This window comes from Ascaphus truei, chromosome 14 (assembly GCF_040206685.1).
Source record: "Ascaphus truei isolate aAscTru1 chromosome 14, aAscTru1.hap1, whole genome shotgun sequence".
Taxonomy (NCBI): Eukaryota; Metazoa; Chordata; class Amphibia; order Anura; family Ascaphidae; genus Ascaphus; species Ascaphus truei.
The window spans coordinates 56,643,718-56,667,171 of NC_134496.1; the positions used below are offsets into that span (position 1 = coordinate 56,643,718).

Genomic DNA, 23,454 nt, shown 5'->3' on the forward strand with positions numbered 1-23,454 from the left:
CGTGATCTGTTTGTGTATCTGTGTGCCGCTAACCTGCGTGATCTGTTACAGTGTATTTGTGTGCCGCTAACCTGCGTGATCTGTTTGTGTATCTGTGTGCCGCTAACCTGTGTGATCTTTTTGTGTATCTGTGTGCCGCTAACCTGCGTGATCTGTTTGTGTATCTGTGTGCCGCTAACCGGTCTGATCTGTTACAGTGTATCTGTGTGCCGCTAACCTGCGTGATCTGTTTGTGTATCTGTGTGCCGCTAACCTGCGTGATCTGTTTGTGTATCTGTGTGCCACTAACCTGCGTGATCTGTTTGTGTATCTGTGTGCCGCTAACCTGCGTGATCTGTTTGTGTATCTGTGTGCCGCTAACCTGCGTGATCTGTTTGTGTATCTGTGTGCCGCTAACCGGCCTGACCTGGTCTGAGTGAGATAGTACGGCAGTAACTGGAAAAAAGAGGCTGTCCGTAATTCATTTAATTTTCTCTGCATTATTAAAAATACAGGTAAACATGTGAAACAGCAATACAGATCTGATTGTTATAACAAAGTCCTTCCTGCCAAACAAAAAGCTTTTAGTTGCATTTTTGCGCAGTTTGACATATGCTGTCGCGATGCACAAGTGACAGCTTTCCATGTTCCATATGTCCCCTTTCCATGTTCCATATGTCCCCTTTCCATGTTCCATATGTCCCCTTTCCATGTTCCATATGTCCCCTTTCCATGTTCCATATGTCCCCTTTCCATGTTCCATATGTCCCCTTTCCATGTTCCATATGTCTCCTTTCCATGTTCCATATGTCCCCTTTCCATGTTCCCTATGTCCCCTTTCTAGGTTGCTTGGGATATCCTTCAGCAGGAGTTTTCCGGCTTCATGACAGAGCAGAAACGCAAAGAACATGATGACATATTTGACAAACTAAAGGAGGCAGTAAAAGAAGAAAGCATCAAAAGGCACAAATGGAACGAGCAGGCGGAAGACAGCCTGGTACTGCACCGTCTCGTAGTAATACTCTCATATAGCACCGTCTCGTAGTAATACTCTCATATAGCACCGTCTCGTAGTAATACTCTCATATAGCACCGTCTCGTAGTAATACTCTCATATAGCACCGTCTCGTAGTAATACTCTCATATAGCGCCGTCTCATAGTAATACTCTCATATATCACCGTCTCGTAGTAATACTCTCATATAGCACCGTCTCGTAGTAATACTCTCATATAGCACCGTCTCGTAGTAATACTCTCATATAGCACCGTCTCGTAGTAATACTCTCATATAGCACTGTCTCGTAGTAATACTCTCATATAGCACCGTATCATAGTAATACTCTCATATAGCACCGTCTCGTAGTAATACTCTCATATAGCGCCGTCTCTTAGTAATACTCTCATATAGCACCGTCTCATAGTAATACTCTCATATAGCACCGTCTCATAGTAATACTCTCATATAGCACTGTCTCGTAGTAATACTCTCATATAGCACCGTCTCATAGTAATACTCTCATATAGCACCGTCTCGTAGTAATACTCTCATATAGCACCGTCTCGTAGTAATACTCTCCAATAGCACCGTCTCATAGTAATACTCTCATATAGCACTGTCTCGTAGTAATACTCTCATATAGCACCGTCTCATAGTAATACTCTCATATAGCACTTTCTCATAGTAATACTGTCATATAGCACCGTCTCATAGTAATACTGTCATATAGCACCGTCTCGTAGTAATACTCTCATATAGCACCGTCTCATAGTAATACTCTCATATAGAACTTTCTCATAGGAATACTCTCATATAGAACTTTCTCATAGGAATACTTTCATATAGAACCTTCTCATAGTAATACTCTCATATAGCACTGTCTCGTAGTAATACTTTCATATAGAACCTTCTCATAGTAATACTCTCATAAAGCACCTTCTCGTAGTAATATTCTCATATTGCACCTTCTCATAGTAATACTCTCATATAGCACCTTCTCATAATAATACTCTCATATAGCACCTTCTCATAGTAATACTCTCATATAGCACCTTCTCATAATAATACTCTCATATAGCACCTTCTCATAATAATACTCTCATATAGCACCTTCTCATAGTAATACTCTCATACAGCACCTTCTCATAGTAATACTCTCATATAGCACCTTCTCATAATAATACTCTCATATAGCACCTTCTCATAATAATACTCTCATATAGCACCTTCTCATAGTAATATTCTCATATAGCACCGTCTCATAGTAATACTCTCATATAGCACCTTCTCATAGTAATATTCTCATATTGCACCTTCTCATAGTAATACTCTCATATAGCACCTTCTCATAATAATACTCTCATATAGCACCTTCTCATAGTAATACTCTCATACAGCACCTTCTCATAGTAATACTCTCACATAGCACCTTCTCATAGTAATACTCTCATATAGCACCTTCTCATAGTAATACTCTCATATAGCTCCTTCTCATAATAATACTCTCATATAGTACCTTCTCATAGTAATACTCTCATATAGCACCTTCTCATAGTAATACTCTCATATGGCACCGTCTCATAGTAATACTCTCATATAGCACCTTCTCATAGTAATACTCTCATATAGCACCTTCTCATAGTAATACTCTCATATAGCACCTTCTCATAGTAATACTCTCATACGGCACCTTCTCATAGTAATACTCTCATACGGCACCTTCTCATAGTAATACTCTCATATAGCACCTTCTCATAGTAATACTCTCATATAGCACCTTCTCATAGTAATACTCTCATATAGCACCTTCTCATAGTAATACTCTCATATAGCACCTTCTCATAGTAATACTCTCATATAGCACCTTCTCATAGTAATACTCTCATATAGCACCTTCTCATAGTAATACTCTCATATAGCACCTTCTCATAGTAATACTCTCATGTGGCACCTTCTCATAGTAATACTCTCATATAGCACCTTCTCATAGTAATACTCTCATATAGCACCTTCTCATAGTAATACTCTCATATAGCACCTTCTCATAGTAATACTCTCATATAGCACCTTCTCATAGTAATACTCTCATATAGCACCTTCTCATAGTAATACTCTCATGTGGCACCTTCTCATAGTAATACTCTCATATAGCACCTTCTCATAGTAATACTCTCGGGTGTGGCTGGAAACACTTTAAGCGGGATACATTTTAAGATCTTTCCATAACAAGCCTGGTATATGTTCGGTCCCCCACTCAGTACAGCACCGTAGACATTGAGTACCATCTCCTCGCGTGAGTAAGCAACCCCCCCTCCCCGTGCACTTAGCCTTAGATGTCCGTTTTGGGCCTCGGTTCTATTGTATCTTTATGACGTAGTCCATAGAATATTGTTGTTGTTGTCCTGTTTTCCGCCTTGTCGAGCATACTAGATGAGATATGTGTGCTTGTGTGTCTTTGTAGCGTGTCATACAGCACAATGCCTTAGAAGACCGCTCCATCTCAGACAAGCAGCAGTGGGACGCAGCCATTCACTTTATGGAAGAGACGTTACAGAGCCGCCTGGAAGACAGTAAGTTCCTTCTGTTTCCCAGATGCAAAGTAAAGAAGCAGAACTTAATCTTGAAGTGTTGTGTCCGTGATTATATTTGAGCACTTAGCCACTATTAGTCTGCGTTAGAAAGCTGGAACTCAGTGCATGTTATATGGTTTGGTGGATATCTTCTTGCAGCTAATAATGTGGCCTCCTACTCTTTATACTCCTGACACCCACCAAAGGACAGGAATGAATGTTTAGGTCACTTTCTATAGAGCTTTCTATGTGCAATTTATCTGAAAGGGTCTGCGAATGTTCCTTCACAGCTCAGATTTTTCCCTAGAAATCATTAGGACAGTTCACAGTTTACATACATGTAGTCATATACATACATATAGTCATATACATACATGTAGTCATATACATACATATAGTCATATACATACATATAGTCATATACATACATATAGTCATATACATACATATAGTCATATACATACATATAGTCATATACATACAGATAGTCTGACTCTCTGGTCATGTTCCCGTGAAACCCTTCTCCCCCACCACACGTTACATGTCACGTGTAAGTGCTGTATGTAGGATAACAGCCTCTCCCATGGATATGTGTGAGTGTGAGTGTGTAATATCTCCGCGGACTCGTCATGAAGTTGCCTCTTGCAATGTCTTTGCTTGTTGTAGCTGAATCTGTTATACGTGGGATGGTTGGCCCAGACTGGACAGAGAGATGGCTTCACTGGACCTCACGCGCTTCAGAACAGGTAAATTCATACAAAGAGCTTGAAGTCCTGTAACTATTACAAAGCGTTCTCTGGATATTATGAAAACTAGAATATCACCGCACACAAATTGGTCTTTTTTTTCCCCTTGCAGAACATACGTAATGAAACAAAAAAAGAGCTGGAGAAGATGCTGAAAGTTAACGAGGAGCACACCGCTTACCTGGCTAACGATGAGGTTACAACTGTCAGAAAGAATCTAGAAGCCAGGGGAGTAGAAGTGGATCCAATGTTGGTGAGCAGCAGACACACACGCAAACACTCCCCACCCCCTTCCCTCTCCCCCCTCTTTCACTCACACTGTCTCCCCTTCACTCTCTCTCCCACCCCCCTTTCACTCACACTCTCTCTCTCCCCCTTTTTTCCCTCTCCCCCTCCTCTCTCTCCCGCTCCCTCCCCCTCTCTCTCTCCCCTCTACCCCCTCACTCCCCATCTCTCTCCCCCCCTTCCTCCTCTCTCTCCCCTCTCTCCCCCTCCTCTCTCTCCCCCTCCTCTCTCTCCCCCCTCTCTCCCCCCCCCTCCTGCTCCCTCCCCCACCCTCTCTCTCCCCCTCCCCCACACTCTCTCTCCCCCTCTTTCGCCCCCTCCCCCACACTCTCTCTCCCCCTCCCACCCTTTCTTCTTCCCCCTCTCTCTCATATAATCCTTCTTAACCCCTGTTTTTATTCCTAGATAAAAGATACATGGCACCAGGTTTACAGAAAGCATTTCCTAAAACAAGCTCTTAGCCACTGTAATTTCTGTAGGAGAGGCTTCTATTACTATCAGCGACACTTTGTAGATTCTGAGGTAAGATTCAGTAATGGCCGCTCCTTCCATGAGCCGTGGGAAATCTGGGCTTACTCCGCATGCCGTCTGTACTATGTCACGTGAAGCCAAGTTAAAGGAGCAAACCCCCCAGATAACCTTCATTTATTTTACCGTATGGGAACCGGGGCATCCTCCAGAGATTAACCCCACGATGCTCCGCTCCGGGACCCCCGGGTTCCCGAGATACTCGTGGTGAAGTTACGGGTATTACTTCCTGCTTTTTAATGCGGATTTACATAGGAATCCAAAAGGAAGCCACAACCAATGATGTTGCAGCTCCCTATTGGCAAAAGATTTGGCAGCCATTTTGTTTCCCCTGAGGGAGATTTAAAATCAATAACTTGACAGGCAAAAATCTTGGCTATCGGAAGGAGCTGGATCTGAAAATAGTGGGGGGGGGGGGGGGTAAAAACGAGTAGGAGGAGCTTCTGAACGTCAAGCCTCTGAGCAGGAGAACTTTCCGTCCCAAGCTTAGCATGTTCTGGGGGATCAATTCACTGCAGCTTTATATCGGTCATATCTTCTTATTAATGAAAGGCGCTGGTGCCTGCCTGTTACACGCAGAACAGTGCGCACCATACAATGAAGGGAAGACATCTTTATTATATGCCTAAATCCCCATAACATGTGGGGCAGCTGCAGTGTGCGGCCGTATAATCTTCAATGAAGGGCTCCTGAATCTTATGAACTACAGAAGTACACGCGTGTGCTGGATATCATGGAGTGTTACGTGTAATCCGTGTTCTCTGGAAGCGAGTCTTTGCAGCCCCTCTGAGCGCTGAACTTATTATACAGGGGACGAATCCTAACCCTAAAACCAGTGAAAATACGCCTTTGTTGTCCTCCACAATACTTTATAAGAGCTCGTGATCACCACTGAGAGATCGTCTTTCCTTTGGTAGAAACAAAACATATTCCACAAATAAATATGATTAAAACAATAAGACCGACTCGCATCTTGGGAACATTTGTACAACGCTTGACCTACCGGCCTTTGGTATGTAGGTGGCGCCAGAGGACTATTATGTGCAGTTGGGGATAGTTTCTGCGGTCAGCGTATATCTAGTAATGAACGTTGCATGGAAGGGTCATGATGAGTTTGTTTAGCACATGGTGCAGACACTGATATTGCTTTCTCATATGCCACTGGAAATTAGAATATAAAATATATTACAATACATCACTTTTAGATTTGAATTAAGAGATCATTTATATTACAGTTTATTTACTTTCTCCTACTTATTTTTTGGCGTTGTAGCTCATGCCTCTGGGGTTTGCTTGGTGTTGTAGTATTTGTACATGTAATTAGTGACCACATGTATGCTAATATTTTAGTTGGAGTGCAATGATGTGGTCCTTTTCTGGAGGATACAGCGCATGCTGGCAATCACGGCAAACACCTTGAGACAGCAGCTCACAAACACAGAAGGTACGTCTTAAAGAGCACCCTGCAATAATTACCATGCCCACCTAGCTATAACGTGTCTCTCCTTGTGAGCCAATAAAGAGCCCCCTGCAATAATTACCATGCCCACCTAGCTATAATGTGTCTCTCCTTGTGAGCCAATAAAGAACATATTAGCAGCAGCTGAACTAACCTGGCAGTCTGGTTAATGTTATGAGAGGAAATGCCATTCTTTCCTTCTATCCCGTCTTGCGTTCTATTTCTAGCACCTATTGCTCATCCCTTGCAGTGATTTATGTGTGTGAAACAGTCCACAAAAGGCCTGTCTGGTTAAGATGCTGCTTTGATTGCTTCTGATGCTGTTTTCGCTCTGGAAATTACCAGCAGTAACTCATGCCCGGTTACAGCCTTTCTTGGGATGATAATACAGACCTGTATGTGTTTTATGCAGTAAGGCGTTTGGAGAAGAATGTTAAGGAAGTATTGGAAGACTTTGCAGAGGACCGTAATAAAAAACTTAACTTGTTAATCGGGAAGAGGGTCCAACTAGCAGAAGACCTCAGTAAGTACCATCCAGTGTCTCTGTCTCAGACTTGTGCTGTTTGCTGTAAATGTTTCATGGAAGAATACTCGGTAACAGTATGGTGGAAAGTTTGGTTGGAGGGGGGAGCTGTGTGCGTTTCACTGTGCTGGTTCTTACCACCATGAATATTTACTGGGCCAAATGGGAAAAGATTGGTCCCATTGTCTTACCATCAAGTAATGCCAACTGGACTGCAGGCGTCTGAGCTGCCCATTGTTTAAGATTTATTTTTGGTAATTTGGCATTGTTTTGCTGCTGATCGATTAATGTCTTCAAAACAATCCATGGAAACTGTTCCTAATATTTATTTACAAGGTGCTCCCTTATTTCACAAGTACATCCACTTTGAGAGTATTTCTTGATAGTAGAGTCATGCATCTCCAAGTCTTTCACATTAGAAATCGCACACAAAGTCTCTAAGAAGCTTTGGAAATTCCCAGATTCTTTGTCCCACACACAGATGTCCCAAAGTAAATTGAGCTATTCATACCAGCAACTTATCCCTGTCACCTTAACCCCCTCAATGCCAGGTAGCTAACACGGACTTGAAACATTACCAGGATAACGTATTGTGCACACTTTGGTAATAAGTTGTTGCATGCTTTATTTTCTTTCTCATGGGCCACTTAGCGTCACTGCTAACCAAGCGCCCTAAAGCTTACGGGGGTCAGAGCGAAGCTGATATAAGCCAGGGAATGACTTGCAAATAACCCCGAGCATTGTACAGTTCTTTCCGATGTTGTAAATCCGCTGTGACCAATATAAGAAGGGAAATCCTTCCTTTCTATGTAAATATCTGTATTTATTTTGATCAGGAGGCCTGTGTGTAAAAGGAAATACAAGACTGGCTAATCTGCATGTTTCTCTTCACTTGCCCAGACTTGTCTGCTCTGCTTTGGTCTCATTGCCACTGATAACAATTAGCAAGAGCCAGGCAGGGTTGCTATGCGGCATTCATTATTTTTAAGGGTGAAGTGTGTTGTTGTGTGTTAGTTGCCAGGCGATGTTACCAGTCCTAGTATTATTCCTCAGGTCCTCTACAATGTTTTTATTTTATGGTCACAAAGAATTCCATTAGACATATAATATAAAGTTCATATTTTACCATGTGATGGTAGAAATGTTTTTTTTTTTTTTTTTAAATATACGTTACAATATATATAATCCTGATCTATAATTGATTTACTGAAAAGTGACCCCCCCTCAAAAGACTACATCACCCTAGTGATAGTAACATGTTTTCCTGGTAATGTTAATAAACATTGAAGTGGGATTTTTCTGCCCCTACATCTGCCTTGACTTTCCCATATAATTATTGCCATACCTAGTTGTCCTTTAGTCTATAAATCTAATTATCCGACCATTGGGTGGAGCACGCAAGCGTCATCCCAAAGCAACACTGCATTTCCGCTATTTCACATTTCTTTATTTGAAACTTATTTTGAGGGATCGATTATTTAATTTCCCGCTCGTGTAAAGTTGTTGTTGTTCTGTCCTGTGTGGGACTGGATCCACGGAACTGTGGGGATCCACGGAACTGTGAGAATCCACGGAACTGTGGGGATCCTGATCCATTCCAAAAGCACTTTTAATGTCAAAGGATCAAAAATGTTTCCCACAATGCAGGCGCTGTAGCAGCTGCGGAAAGGTTGTTAAGAGGTGTATGTAAGTTGACCATACAAACAGATACACAGACTGCATATACTTAGCATTAAAAATTCCATTTTGTTTTAAGATCTACGGCTGTAAGAATTTAGGTAATCTAACTCCTGTGTGAAGCATTGCACAATTACAATGTTTTACCTGTCATACCAAAAATATTGTACACAATATACCATTTATTAATAACTGTATTATTGACTATTAATGTCAGTCAGTGAATGAATAATTTGATATCTGGATTTAAGAATCGCTTTTGTGGCAAATGGTAAATGTGATACCCAGCTGTTTGATCGCTCCTCCGAGAGTGACGGATACACTTCTCCGGACATTGATCCTTTGAAGTTCTGAAACTTGAACTTCATAGTTTTTACCTTTTGGACATCTAGAGCTGATCAGATTCAGTGTCTTTTTCAGTGGTCAGAAAGCAGGAAGAAAATCTCTGTGTAAGTGCCAGAGGTCTCCTCCTGTTCGTGCTATTGTTACAGTTATGTGTTTTAAAGCTATAAAGAAGGATCTCCACCAGCAGCAAGAGTTAAAAAACGGAAGTGTGTCTGTGACCCCGGAGAAATGAGCTTTCTATACAGAATAACTTGGGGTTGGAAGGTGTCGGGCTCCAGGAACGTATCGCATGAAAGGGTGGTGGATTCAGGGAATAGCCTCCCAGCAGAGTTGGTAGAGACTAATACAGTAAGGGAATTAAAAAAATATTGGGGTAGACAAACGGCTATCCTATATATGAAATAACGGCATGGATGAAATCGGTTCTAAGGTTTGACGTCAGAGCGCATTCAGTGGCAGATAAGAACCTCTTCTGCCCATTTCCCTATGTTTCTATGTTAGGCGAAAAAATAGTAGATTTGCTTTAATTGTATGTAAGCTTGTATTTGATTATCTGCTGTTGCAATTACATAGTAGAATGTAATGTGAGTGATATTTAACGTTTGCTGCAAAATCGGCTTCTTAAGTAGATCTGAACTTTACAATAGCGCCTAACATTTGCTTGTCCGGTTGTCCGGCAGCAATCCTGCTTTCCTTTTTGACATGTTTTATACTGTAGGTTTGGAGCAGGGGGTCTCTGGAGCTTAACTGCATTCATTTCCGCTCTGAGGACCCCCTGCTCCCTGCTGCATGGAAGAAGCACAGCTCTCAGTATCATGAGACTGTTGATCTGTATATAAAAGAAAAATAACAGGTTAATGGAAAAAAAGAGCGGGACTTCAATTAACAGACTTCACAGGTTGGAAACAGGACAGAAGGATAAACAGGCACTGTTAGCACAATGGAAGTTTCATTTCAATAAACAATAGTTTTGTTACTCCATCCAAATTCAACAGTGCTCAGTGATACTTGACACAAATCCCTTTTACAATCGTTGCATCAGATGAAAGACATAGCTGAGGTGTCTCAGCAGGCTCGTGTATCCCGGTGCTCTCACATTCCCTAAGAATTACAAACCTCCTGTAAACAGTTCGGATTCCCCGCACAAGGTGGCAACAGCTGGCCTGCTTCCTGGCGTAGGGGAGGGTTGTAGAGCTGGTGGAGATGGCCGTGGCCAGCCTCCTGCCTGCTTCCTGGCGTAGGGGAGGGTTGGAGAGCTCGTGGAGATGGCCATGGCCAGCCTCCTGCCTGTTTCCTGGCGCAGGGGAGGGTTGGAGAGCTAGTGGAGATGGCCGTGGCCAGCCTCCTGCCTGCTTCCTGGCGCAGGGGATTGTTGGAGAGCTAGTGGAGATGGCCGTGGCCAGCCTCCTGCCTGTTTCCTGGCGTAGGGGAGGGTTGGAGAGCTGGTGGAGATGGCCGTGGCCAGCCTCCTGCCTGTTTCCTGGCGTACGGGAGGGTTGGAGAGCTGGTGGAGATGGCCGTGGCCAGCCTCCTGCCTGTTTCCTGGCGTAGGGGAGGGTTGGAGAGCTAGTGGAGATGGCCGTGGCCAGCCTCCTGCCTGCTTCCTGGCGTAAGGGAGGGTTGGAGAGCTCGTGGAGATGGCCGTGGCCAGCCTCCTGCCTGTTTCCTGGCGTAGGGGAGGGTTGGAGAGCTGGTGGAGATGGCCGTGGCCAGCCTCCTGCCTGTTTCCTGGCGTAGGGGAGGGTTGGAGAGCTGGTGGAGATGGCCGTGGCCAGCCTCCTGCCTGTTTCCTGGCGTAGGGGAGGGTTGGAGAGCTAGTGGAGATGGCCGTGGCCAGCCTCCTGCCTGCTTCCTGGCGCAGGGGAGGGTTGGAGAGCTAGTGGAGATGGCCGTGGCCAGCCTCCTGCCTGTTTCCTGGCGTAGGGGAGGGTTGGAGAGCTGGTGGAGATGGCCGTGGTCAGCCTCCTGCCTGTTTCCTGGCGTACGGGAGGGTTGGAGAGCTGGTGGAGATGGCCGTGGCCAGCCTCCTGCCTGTTTCCTGGCGTAGGGGAGGGTTGGAGAGCTAGTGGAGATGGCCGTGGCCAGCCTCCTGCCTGCTTCCTGGCGTAAGGGAGGGTTGGAGAGCTCGTGGAGATGGCCGTGGCCAGCCTCCTGCCTGTTTCCTGGCGTAGGGGAGGGTTGGAGAGCTGGTGGAGATGGCCGTGGCCAGCCTCCTGCCTGTTTCCTGGCGTAGGGGAGGGTTGGAGAGCTGGTGGAGATGGCCGTGGCCAGCCTCCTGCCTGCTTCCTGGCGTAGGGGAGGGTTGGAGAGCTGGTGGAGATGGCCGTGGCCAGCCTCCTGCCTGCTTCCTGGCGTAGGGGAGGGTTGGAGAGCTGGTGGAGATGGCCGTGGCCAGCCTCCTGCCTGCTTACTGGCATAGGGGAGGGTTGGAGAGCTGGTGGAGATGGCCGTGGCCAGCCTCCTGCCTGTTTCCTGGCGTAGGGGAGGGTTGGAGAGCTGGTGGAGATAGCCGTGGCCAGCCTCCTGCCTGCTTCCTGGCGTAGGGGAGGGTCGGAGAGCTAGTGGAGATGGCCGTGGCCAGCCTCCTGCCTGTTTCTTGGCGTAAGGGAGGGTCGGAGAGCTGGTGGAGATGGCCGTGGCCAGCCTCCTGCCTGTTTACCATTTCCTACTTTTGGGTGGCTCTACGTTGCCCGTGCAGAAGCTGCCGGTGAGTCCTGGATGTCCAGCTCTCCACTCAGAGTACACAACGCACTTGTCCTTTTTATTTTTTCCTGACTCTGCAGTTCACATTTTCTGTCCGGGGGAATAGTTCCAACACTATTGCTCATTATTTAAATGCTTATCTAAATAAATTGCTGGCCTAATTTCTGCCTATCAATTTCAGGACGATTAATAGTAAAATAAAATTTGTGTTGGGTTGTAGAAGGTGGCTTAGTTGACTTGTAAAAATCACTGAGTACTGATGGCTTTTTTTATTTGGACTAAAATAATATATTAAGATCAGTGCTGTCTTTCTCTGGTCAAACGGTCCTTTTGTTTTTGTTTTTTTGTCTTGTCACATCTTAAAAAAACAAAATAAAACAAGACTTGTGAGAAAGTACTTCTTTAGGGAAAGATTGGTGGAATCATGGAAAGTCTCCCGGCAGAGGCAGTAGATTGGTGGAAGAGTCTCCCGGCAGAGGCGATAGATTGGTGGAAGAGTCTCCCGGCAGAGGCGGTAGATTGGTGGAAGAGTCTCCCGGCAGAGGCGGTAGATTGGTGGAAGAGTCTCCCGGCAGAGGCGGTAGATTGGTGGAAGAGTCTCCCGGCAGAGGCGGTAGATTGGTGGAAGAGTCTGCCGTGGCCAGCCTCCTGCCTGTTTCCTGGCGCAGGGGAGGGTTGGAGAGCTAGTGGAGATGGCCGTGGCCAGCCTCCTGCCTGCTTCCTGGCGCAGGGGATTGTTGGAGAGCTAGTGGAGATGGCCGTGGCCAGCCTCCTGCCTGTTTCCTGGCGTAGGGGAGGGTTGGAGAGCTGGTGGAGATGGCCGTGGCCAGCCTCCTGCCTGTTTCCTGGCGTACGGGAGGGTTGGAGAGCTGGTGGAGATGGCCGTGGCCAGCCTCCTGCCTGTTTCCTGGCGTAGGGGAGGGTTGGAGAGCTAGTGGAGATGGCCGTGGCCAGCCTCCTGCCTGCTTCCTGGCGTAAGGGAGGGTTGGAGAGCTCGTGGAGATGGCCGTGGCCAGCCTCCTGCCTGTTTCCTGGCGTAGGGGAGGGTTGGAGAGCTGGTGGAGATGGCCGTGGCCAGCCTCCTGCCTGTTTCCTGGCGTAGGGGAGGGTTGGAGAGCTGGTGGAGATGGCCGTGGCCAGCCTCCTGCCTGTTTCCTGGCGTAGGGGAGGGTTGGAGAGCTAGTGGAGATGGCCGTGGCCAGCCTCCTGCCTGCTTCCTGGCGCAGGGGAGGGTTGGAGAGCTAGTGGAGATGGCCGTGGCCAGCCTCCTGCCTGTTTCCTGGCGTAGGGGAGGGTTGGAGAGCTGGTGGAGATGGCCGTGGCCAGCCTCCTGCCTGTTTCCTGGCGTACGGGAGGGTTGGAGAGCTGGTGGAGATGGCCGTGGCCAGCCTCCTGCCTGTTTCCTGGCGTAGGGGAGGGTTGGAGAGCTAGTGGAGATGGCCGTGGCCAGCCTCCTGCCTGCTTCCTGGCGTAAGGGAGGGTTGGAGAGCTCGTGGAGATGGCCGTGGCCAGCCTCCTGCCTGTTTCCTGGCGTAGGGGAGGGTTGGAGAGCTGGTGGAGATGGCCGTGGCCAGCCTCCTGCCTGTTTCCTGGCGTAGGGGAGGGTTGGAGAGCTGGTGGAGATGGCCGTGGCCAGCCTCCTGCCTGTTTCCTGGCGTAGGGGAGGGTTGGAGAGCTAGTGGAGATGGCCGTGGCCAGCCTCCTGCCTGCTTCCTGGCGCAGGGGAGGGTTGGAGAGCTAGTGGAGATGGCCGTGGCCAGCCTCCTGCCTGTTTCCTGGCGTAGGGGAGGGTTGGAGAGCTGGTGGAGATGGCCGTGGCCAGCCTCCTGCCTGTTTCCTGGCGTACGGGAGGGTTGGAGAGCTGGTGGAGATGGCCGTGGCCAGCCTCCTGCCTGTTTCCTGGCGTAGGGGAGGGTTGGAGAGCTAGTGGAGATGGCCGTGGCCAGCCTCCTGCCTGCTTCCTGGCGTAAGGGAGGGTTGGAGAGCTCGTGGAGATGGCCGTGGCCAGCCTCCTGCCTGTTTCCTGGCGTAGGGGAGGGTTGGAGAGCTGGTGGAGATGGCCGTGGCCAGCCTCCTGCCTGTTTCCTGGCGTAGGGGAGGGTTGGAGAGCTGGTGGAGATGGCCGTGGCCAGCCTCCTGCCTGCTTCCTGGCGTAGGGGAGGGTTGGAGAGCTGGTGGAGATGGCCGTGGCCAGCCTCCTGCCTGCTTCCTGGCGTAGGGGAGGGTTGGAGAGCTGGTGGAGATGGCCGTGGCCAGCCTCCTGCCTGCTTACTGGCATAGGGGAGGGTTGGAGAGCTGGTGGAGATGGCCGTGGCCAGCCTCCTGCCTGTTTCCTGGCGTAGGGGAGGGTTGGAGAGCTGGTGGAGATAGCCGTGGCCAGCCTCCTGCCTGCTTCCTGGCGTAGGGGAGGGTCGGAGAGCTAGTGGAGATGGCCGTGGCCAGCCTCCTGCCTGTTTCTTGGCGTAAGGGAGGGTCGGAGAGCTGGTGGAGATGGCCGTGGCCAGCCTCCTGCCTGTTTACCATTTCCTACTTTTGGGTGGCTCTACGTTGCCCGTGCAGAAGCTGCCGGTGAGTCCTGGATGTCCAGCTCTCCACTCAGAGTACACAACGCACTTGTCCTTTTTATTTTTTCCTGACTCTGCAGTTCACATTTTCTGTCCGGGGGAATAGTTCCAACACTATTGCTCATTATTTAAATGCTTATCTAAATAAATTGCTGGCCTAATTTCTGCCTATCAATTTCAGGACGATTAATAGTAAAATAAAATTTGTGTTGGGTTGTAGAAGGTGGCTTAGTTGACTTGTAAAAATCACTGAGTACTGATGGCTTTTTTTATTTGGACTAAAATAATATATTAAGATCAGTGCTGTCTTTCTCTGGTCAAACGGTCCTTTTGTTTTTGTTTTTTTGTCTTGTCACATCTTAAAAAAACAAAATAAAACAAGACTTGTGAGAAAGTACTTCTTTAGGGAAAGATTGGTGGAATCATGGAAAGTCTCCCGGCAGAGGCAGTAGATTGGTGGAAGAGTCTCCCGGCAGAGGCGATAGATTGGTGGAAGAGTCTCCCGGCAGAGGCGGTAGATTGGTGGAAGAGTCTCCCGGCAGAGGCGGTAGATTGGTGGAAGAGTCTCCCGGCAGAGGCGGTAGATTGGTGGAAGAGTCTCCCGGCAGAGGCGGTAGATTGGTGGAAGAGTCTCCCGGCAGAGGCGGTAGATTGGTGGAAGAGTCTCCCGGCAGAGGCGGTAGAGGTTCATACAGTTAGAGAATTAAAAACTGCTTGGGATAGACACAAAGCTATTATAAAAGAGAGCCAATGATCTAATAGGGCAAAGAGTCCAAATGGGATTCTGGGACTCATGAGTATTGAAACAGAATAATGATATATTGACAATTCTTAAGGAGGTATGCCCTTCCAAACCACAATGATTTCTTGATTGTAGAGGTGGTTAACTCGCAGGCAAATGATGGGAGACAGCCTGCTCCTGGCTAGCTCTCCATGAGGGCAGGCAACCAGGAGGTGTAAATAACGCAATATATTCTCCTACGCCTTTCAATGTGTCATGTATAACAGTCTCCTGTCAATAACTTCCAATCCACTGCTTTTAGGGAGGAAACTCACTGCTTTTAGGGAGGAAACTCGCTGTTTTTAGGGAGGAAACTCGCTGTTTTTAGGGAGGAAGCTCGCTGTTTTGCTTGTGTCCCTCTGCAGCTGATGGAAGGTTGGGATCCTCCGGTGTGCAGTTAGCCAAACAGATGACCGGAGGTAAGTGGGTCATTGCGTCGCAGCACCAGGACAAAACGAGGTACAGAGGGTGACTCCAAGAAAATATTCTGAATTTATTTGATCATAAAATTGAGGTACAGCGGGCCAACATGTTTCGCGAGTCATGCGCTTCGTCAAGGGACCTTGACCGTTTGTCCTGGTGGTGAGACGCAATTACCCACTTACCTCCAATGATTTAATAGGATCTGAGGAATCACAACAGTTTGGCTATTGGGCAGACCAGGTGGACAAAGCAGTTCTGGCAGTGTATATGTTTCGATGGCGTATAAACACTTTGATGCGGAATGGAAACGGCAATCTATCGCAACAAAGGTCCTACCTATGTATGTTTTCCGTTTCTGAGCAATATTGAAATAACATAATTTTTTATTGATTAATTGCCCAATGTTTCTTACTTTTTGTTAAATGGAATTCCTCCCTATTTTCATTTTCTACAAATATTTTTTTACCAGTTTTTTTTTTTTTTTGGTCCAACGTTAATATTCTTCATTGACTAAAAGTTCATCTCGTATATGGAATAGTCATGGGTTACTGTTCGGTTAGCGGAGTTGGTTTCTCATAGCTATATTTTCCTTGGCAAAAGAGAAATGAGTCCCGCTACAGTGGAAGGTGTGCGCATTCAGGATCCATATCACCCCAACACTTCCCAATGTCCGTAATCCCCAAATAAAGGAAGTGGGATAGCGCTGCTAACAGGGAAATTACCCAGAGACAAGAACCTTTATGTAACACTCCCTGATCCTTTAATAAGTAGATATCATTAAAAAAAAATCAATAAACCATAAAAGCTAACTTTTATTTCTACCACACACACCAATAATAAAGCAGGCTAAAACCCAAATAATTAAACCCAGTGAAAAAGGACAAGAACGGGTTAAATAAACCCAGAAAAAGGTAATCACCTGGAAATACCAATAATACCTCACATAGAAATACAGTATTTAGAAAAAAGGAGATATAACTGCACACAAATTGTAAAATTATTAAGTGATATAAGAGACTAGTGTATAAATGCAATAGTAAATGGTTAATTGATACAAAACACACAATAAATTAATCATGGTTAGTGCACCCAGAAATAAATATAAAACAAGTGTCATTAAACCCTTGTAAGATGAGACGGGCTGCTGCTCGTCAAAGTTGATGGTTCAACACCATAAAGATAACGTGCAGAAAAGACGACGCGCACGACCTCTCTCGGTGTAAAAATGTATAATTATAATTAAACAATGTAAGGTGATATAGGCACGTACAGAAAAAATCCGTTCGTTAGGCAGGGCATGTTTTGGGTACATGTTACCGCTCAGATGTTTAAACGAATCCACTTGATGTATATCAGCTGCCCTCACAGATCCCCACTCCGGTCACTGCAGAGGTTCTTGTATCAAGCTGAACAAAGCTCAGATGAAAGCACTCGGCACTGGAACACGTCTGCACGGTAGTGGACTCACGGTGTGGATTTCAGGGTATGCGGCGATCCGACGGAACAATTTAACCCCAAACTGCTATCTCTGGGGTGAATACCCACAATGTGAGCTACAGCTCCAGGGCGCTACCAGGCAATACTCTGACATCTCTGAGTTGCGCCGTACTAGACGACCAACTCGCGCTGTCTCAGATATTGTAACGCAAGCTGACCGGACAAGCTCCAGCAGTATACAGGGGGATTAAAGCAAATGCCAAATAACAATATCAAAACTCCTATGCGTTTCGTTGAATTACTCAACTTCTTCAGGGATCCCTGCAGTGACCGGAGTGGGGAACCGTGAGGGCAGCTGATATATATCAAGTGGATTCGTTTAAACATCCGAGCGGTAACATGTACCCAAAACATGCCCTGCCTATTGAATTGATTTTTTTTTCTGTACGTGCCTATACCACCTTACATTGTTTAATTATACATTTTTACACTGAGAGGTCGTGTGTTGTCTTCTTTTCTTCACATGTCACATAGAAGTGCCAAATCTCGTGGGTATAATTAAATCTTCTGATAATGAGCAAGTATTGGTTATCTGGCATTTAATATACACAAAAGCTGGGCGTGTTCTGAGTCTACAGAAACCTACAAGATGTGTGCGTGTGTTATATATATATATGTGACATTCCCCCCCCCCCCCCACACACACACACACACACACACACACACACACACACACACACACATATGGTACCAACACATAGAAACAACAGCCTTGATTGTGATCAGCAAAAAGTTATTATCTAGATCAGAGGTTGCCAACTCAAGTCCTGAAGACCCAACACCAGGGCACGTTTTCAGGCTAGCCCTGCTTCAGTACAGGGGGTGCAGTTGAAGACTGACACCCCTTGATTCTGAGGAACAGCCCCATGATGATGTGGCAGAACCCCTGGGTATGTCCCTACCTATTGAAAACACTCTTGTGCACTGACCACTTGGTCCCACAGATATCACAGTAACAAGGTCTTGTGATCACTTGTGTACCACATGGTTGCCCTCTGCCTCCCTCGTACAAAGATAAAGACACAGATACCGCTGTCTAAAGTCTGTAGTCACAATGATCTCTAGAAATAAGCATAAAAAGTTGCCGTTCACTACACATAATAAAAGCTGCTAACTCGCCAGCCCCTGGGGATGTTCTGCCGACTTCAATCGGGTAAAAGTGTTAAACCTCCCAAATGCTTCTTTCTTCCAAAACCGTGGGTTTCAACTGGGATTTCTAGGAATAATCCAAAGAAAAAGTATTGTGTGACGCACAGCAGTGGAGAGACAGGTCATAGTGAATGAAAAATGACTATTTAAGCTGCATTAAAAAACGGTGGAGGGTGCAAAGCTCCTACGTGCATGTAATGTGAGCTGGACGTGCATGTGATGTGAGCTGGACGTGCATGTGATGTGAGCTGGACGTGCATGTGATGTGAGCTGGACGTGCATGTGATGTGAGCTGGACGTGCATGTAATGTGAGCTGGACGTGCATGTGATGTGAGCTGGACGTGCATGTGATGTGAGCTGGACGTGCATGTGATGTGACCTGGACGTGCATGTGATGTGAGCTGGACGTGCATGTGATGTGAGCTGGACGTGTGTGTAATGTGAGCTGGACGTGCGTGTAATGTGAGCTGGACATGCATGTAATGTGAGCTGGACATGTAATGACATGCATGGGACATGTTCTCACACTGGCTGGTCCTGGCATCTTTTCCATTTGTAGACATTCTCTTCCCATTAGAGGCTGACTCTCACCTGGCTCCTGTTGGATTTACAGCAGGGAATTATAACATGCTCACTGTGAAGATATGCAAGGATTTTTTTTATAGTAATCATTTTATTTATTTAATTCAGAGTTGATTATGCCAACTGAACGTGTAAGAGGACTTTCCCTATAGTAACCTCCTCCTTTAATTCATCTTCTCGTGTATGATTAAACAAATCATATACATACGTGTAAGGACGATGGCTCATATTTAGTAAGCCGTGCTACCATAAGACACCCTCTGGCATGTAATACTTTCCAGGCCATTCACAGGAATGTGCTGCAAGGAATCTGGTTATTGCGCAGTCTCGGCTCCCCTTCATGCTTTGCAATGTTTAAGAAAACTACTGAGTAACAATCTGCAGACTCCTGTGGCATGGAAGGGGTTAAACTGCGCCAAGTGTTGTTTGTACTTTCCTGGAGATAAGGGAACTCCTGCTCAATGTCAGGGCAGGAAGGGCTTTCAAAAATACTCTTCAGAGAGAGTCATCTTTTCACCCCAGGGAGAGAGAAAAAACATCACTTGTAAACCACAGAAGGAGTTGTTTGGTTTATTTAACTTCCAAATCCCACATGAGTAAGATTCAAGTGGTTCTGTGGTTTCTTAAAGTTATTGATGAGGAGACAGACTCGTAGGGCCAGACTCAAAAAAATTGATCTTTACAGCTTTTAGTGCATTCCTTACAGAGCAGGCACATCATTTAATGTCAACATAGGAAGATAATGATAGATTAATGCCAGGCTTTCCACCCTGCAGATACATCCTACTACTCTTTCCTATTCTTTCATGCACGTGTGGCGCTGCGTTATTTCTGGTATCTTCAGAACTGATTAACCTGTTTGTTTGGCCCAATTTTGCTTTAAAACAGTATGGGGTGCGTTCAAAGAAGAAAGAAACAGACTATGAGCGGGTCACAGCCTGCTTTTTATACCCCAGTTTTTACCCCAGTCATAGTCCTGCTGACAGGTTATTTGCAATGTGTGACTCGTCACAAGTGCTTTATTGTAGATCTTTGGGCACACTTACACTTTTGGGGGTGCTGCAATAGCTGTATTGAAGACTTGACTTTCACAGGACACTCAGTATGAAAAAATAAAACTCAAATCTCATACTCCACACAAATTTATCGGCAAAAATCCACCCAAATGGGCACAATAGCTTTTATTTTCTCTGATTTTATGCATGTGGCACTGAACTAATGGAAAAAGCTCAGAGAAAGAAGGTATTGAGCGCCATATGGGGTGAATTTCAGCAACTAAATTCTTTTGGGGTGGGCGATTTGCTCTGCACATTGCCATCCAATGCAGCATTTTCATTTTTAGCTTGGGAAATATGTTTTCCACTTGAGGTCATCGTGCTACTGTTACATCACTCGGACATTTCCTCCGCAATATCACAAAGATACGCCCTTTCCTCTGTTGCTCGACTACTAAAACTCTGACTCAGGCCCTCATTCTCTCCCGTCTTGATTACTGTAACCTCCTGCTGTCCGGCCTTCCTGCCTTTCACCTGTCTCCCCTACAATCTATCCTAAATGCTGCTGCCAGAATCACTCTACTCTTTCCTAGATCTGTCTCAGCATCTCCCCTCCTGAAATCCCTCTCCTGGCTTCCGATCAAATCCCGCATCTCACACTCAATTCTCCTCCTCACTTTTAAAGCTTTACACTCTTCTGCCCCTCCTTACATCTTGGCCCTAATTTCTCGCTATGCACCATCATGAATCTTGCGTTCTGCTCAAGAATGTCTTCTCTACCCCCTTTGTATCTAAAGCCCTCTCCCGCATTAAACCTTTCTCACGGACTGCCCTGCACCTCTGGAATGCCCTTCCCCTCAATACCCGACTAGCACCCTCTCTATCCACCCTTAAGACCCACCTTAAGACACACTTGCTTAAAGAAGCATATGAATAGCACTGTGGATATTCTGAACACATGATACATAAAGCTTGGCCCCCTGCAGACACACTTACCAGAACTCCCTCCTCCTGTCTCTGTACGTTCTCCCTACCGACCAATTAGACTGTAAGCTCTTCGGAGCAGGGACTCCTTTTCCTAAATGTTACTTTTAAGTCTGAAGCACTTATTCCCATGATCTGTTATTTATATTATCTGTTATTTATTTGATTACCACGTGTATTACTGCTGTGAAGCGCTATGTACATTAATGGCGCTATATACATGCATGCATCCATACAAACAAATGAGTTTGACAGTCCTGATTCTTCTAGGAACCTTTTTCTTAAAGTAAAGGCCTTTGGACGATCCAATGTTTATAACAGTTTAATGGTGGGGTGAGAAGCTGCAATTGTCTTTTGTAAGGGATGGAATAAAGGCCCTTCCCAGCACCCAGCCAGGCCTGTACAAGCTTGGACCTTTCCCTTATGCTGGGAACATGTGTGGTGCAGACAAGCAGCTCCTCCCCTGTGTTTTCTTGACCTGCTGACTGTCCATTCACTGCCCATCTGTTTTACAGTCTTCTAGTGAAATAGGAAGCCCTCCCTTTGTAAATCTCTCTTTACAGGTGATAATTGATGCCCTGTCTCACTGAGGCCTGCCTGGGTGGCTTTCTGCCCCATGTATGTCAGGGGGAAGATGTTTGTATGTAAACCTGCTGCACAAAACCTAAAACATTTGTTAAAGAAGTGGGTTTTATTCTTTGCTTAGCTGATAAATCACTGCGGTGCTGTGAGAGAAACTTTCATATCCGCCCACGCCAAAGCTTCTGTGTTTGTTACAATATTGTGATTGACTATATATCTATTAATAATCCTTGTAATAAATATTTGCATATACAAATTATATATAGAATGATTATACAAAGTATTTTACTTTGATAAAGGCATAATAAAAAATAAGAGGCAAAGTCCAAAACAAAGGGACAGCAGTAAGACATGGCAGTGGTTTATGAGATAATAGGATGCTGCTTGTTTTATATAAATGTGTGTACAGTATATACATTCTATAGGTTTATACACTGTACTCAACTCGGACATCCACTGTAATTGTAATATTATTAGCAGAGAAATTGGCTCGTTTGGGATTTATATTAAACGGTTTGTGTGCATATTATGGGAAGAACTGAATAGAGAATAATGTAAATAATCTTGGGTCGTAATCGATGCTAAGAATTTCCTAGAATCTCTACTTTATATATTAAGAAGTGATTAGGGTTAGGGTTGCTGGTCTGCGCTATTAAATGATGATGATGATGATGGTAGCGGCTAAAACAATATTCTACGCTGGTTTCAAGTGTCGGGATATCACTTTAACGTGAAACACATTTTTGGGTTTATTCATTTCCATTGGTCTGCGCCAGCTACATAAGGGTTAACGTGTGCACCACGCTGCAGCTTCCGGATCAGCACCGGGCGCGTTCCCGTGGATGCACTAGTTGCTGTTGTGTGGAAGGTTTACGGATGGGGTATCTTGTGCATATGAGCAGTTTATTCTGACAAGATGATTGCACAGTATCCGGACGTCTGAATACCCTTCGTTCACACCTCTCTCTAAAAGCAGCTTTTATCCTGTTTAAACAGCAGAAGCAATAAATATCTCCCCTGAGCGGCAGTTTTAAAGTGACTAATATTGCGGTACTCGGGCGCATTCTGATTAGGGATAGGTGCGGTACTCGGGCGCATTCTGATTAGGGATAGGTGCGGTACTCGGGCGCATTCTGATTAGGGATAGGTGCGGTACTCGGGCGCATTCTGATTAGGGATAGGTACGGTACTCGGTGCATTCTGATTAGGGATAGGTGCGGTACTCTGTGCATTCTGATTAGGGGTAGGTGCGGTACTCGGTGCATTCTGATTAGGGATAGGTGCGGTACTCGGTGCATTCTGATTAGGGATAGGTACGGTACTCTGTGCATTCTGATTAGGGATAGGTGCGGTACTCGGTGCATTCTGATTAGGGATAGGTGCGGTACTCTGTGCAATCTGATTAGGGATAGGTGCGGTACTCTGCGCATTATAATTAGGAATAGGTGCGGTACTCGGGCGCATTCTGATTGGGGATAGGTGCGGTACTCTGTGCATTCTGATTAGGGATAGGTGCGGTACTCTGTGCATTCTGATTAGGGATAGGTGCAGTACTCGGGCGCATTCTGATTGGGGATAGGTGCGGTACTCGGGCGCATTCTGATTAGGGATAGGTGCGGTACTCTGTGCATTATGATTAGGGATAGGTGCGGTACTCTGTGCATTCTGATTGGGGATAGGTGCGGTACTCTGTGCATTCTGATTAGGGATAGGTGCGGTACTCTGTGCATTATGATTAGGGATAGGTGCGGTACTCTGTGCATTCTGATTAGGGATAGGTGCAGTACTCGGGCGCATTCTGATTGGGGATAGGTGCGGTACTCTGTGCATTATGATTAGGGATAGGTGCGGTACTCTGTGCATTATGATTAGGGATAGGTGCGGTACTCTGCGCATTATAATTAGGAATAGGTGCGGTACTCGGGCGCATTCTGATTGGGGATAGGTGCGGTACTCAGGCGCATTCTGATTAGGGATAGGTGCGGTACTCGGGCGCATTCTGATTAGGGATAGGTGCGGTACTCGGGCGCATTCTGATTAGGGATAGGTGCGGTACTCGGTGCATTCTGATTAGGGATAGGTG

General features: G+C 46.0%; 1 protein-coding gene across 8 annotated transcripts in view; it reads left to right on the forward strand.

Moving 5' to 3' along the window:
• OPA1 (OPA1 mitochondrial dynamin like GTPase) overlaps positions 1-23,454 on the forward strand; it is an 80,985-nt gene that overhangs the window by 40,064 nt on the left and 17,467 nt on the right. For all 8 annotated transcript variants that reach the window (XM_075571097.1, XM_075571100.1, XM_075571098.1 and 5 more), the window contains 7 exons: positions 824-976; positions 3,439-3,547; positions 4,214-4,293; positions 4,406-4,546; positions 4,984-5,100; positions 6,457-6,550; positions 6,978-7,088. In XM_075571097.1, the coding sequence (XP_075427212.1) occupies positions 824-976; positions 3,439-3,547; positions 4,214-4,293; positions 4,406-4,546; positions 4,984-5,100; positions 6,457-6,550; positions 6,978-7,088 (805 nt within the window). The remainder of the gene's footprint in view (positions 1-823; positions 977-3,438; positions 3,548-4,213; positions 4,294-4,405; positions 4,547-4,983; positions 5,101-6,456; positions 6,551-6,977; positions 7,089-23,454) is intronic.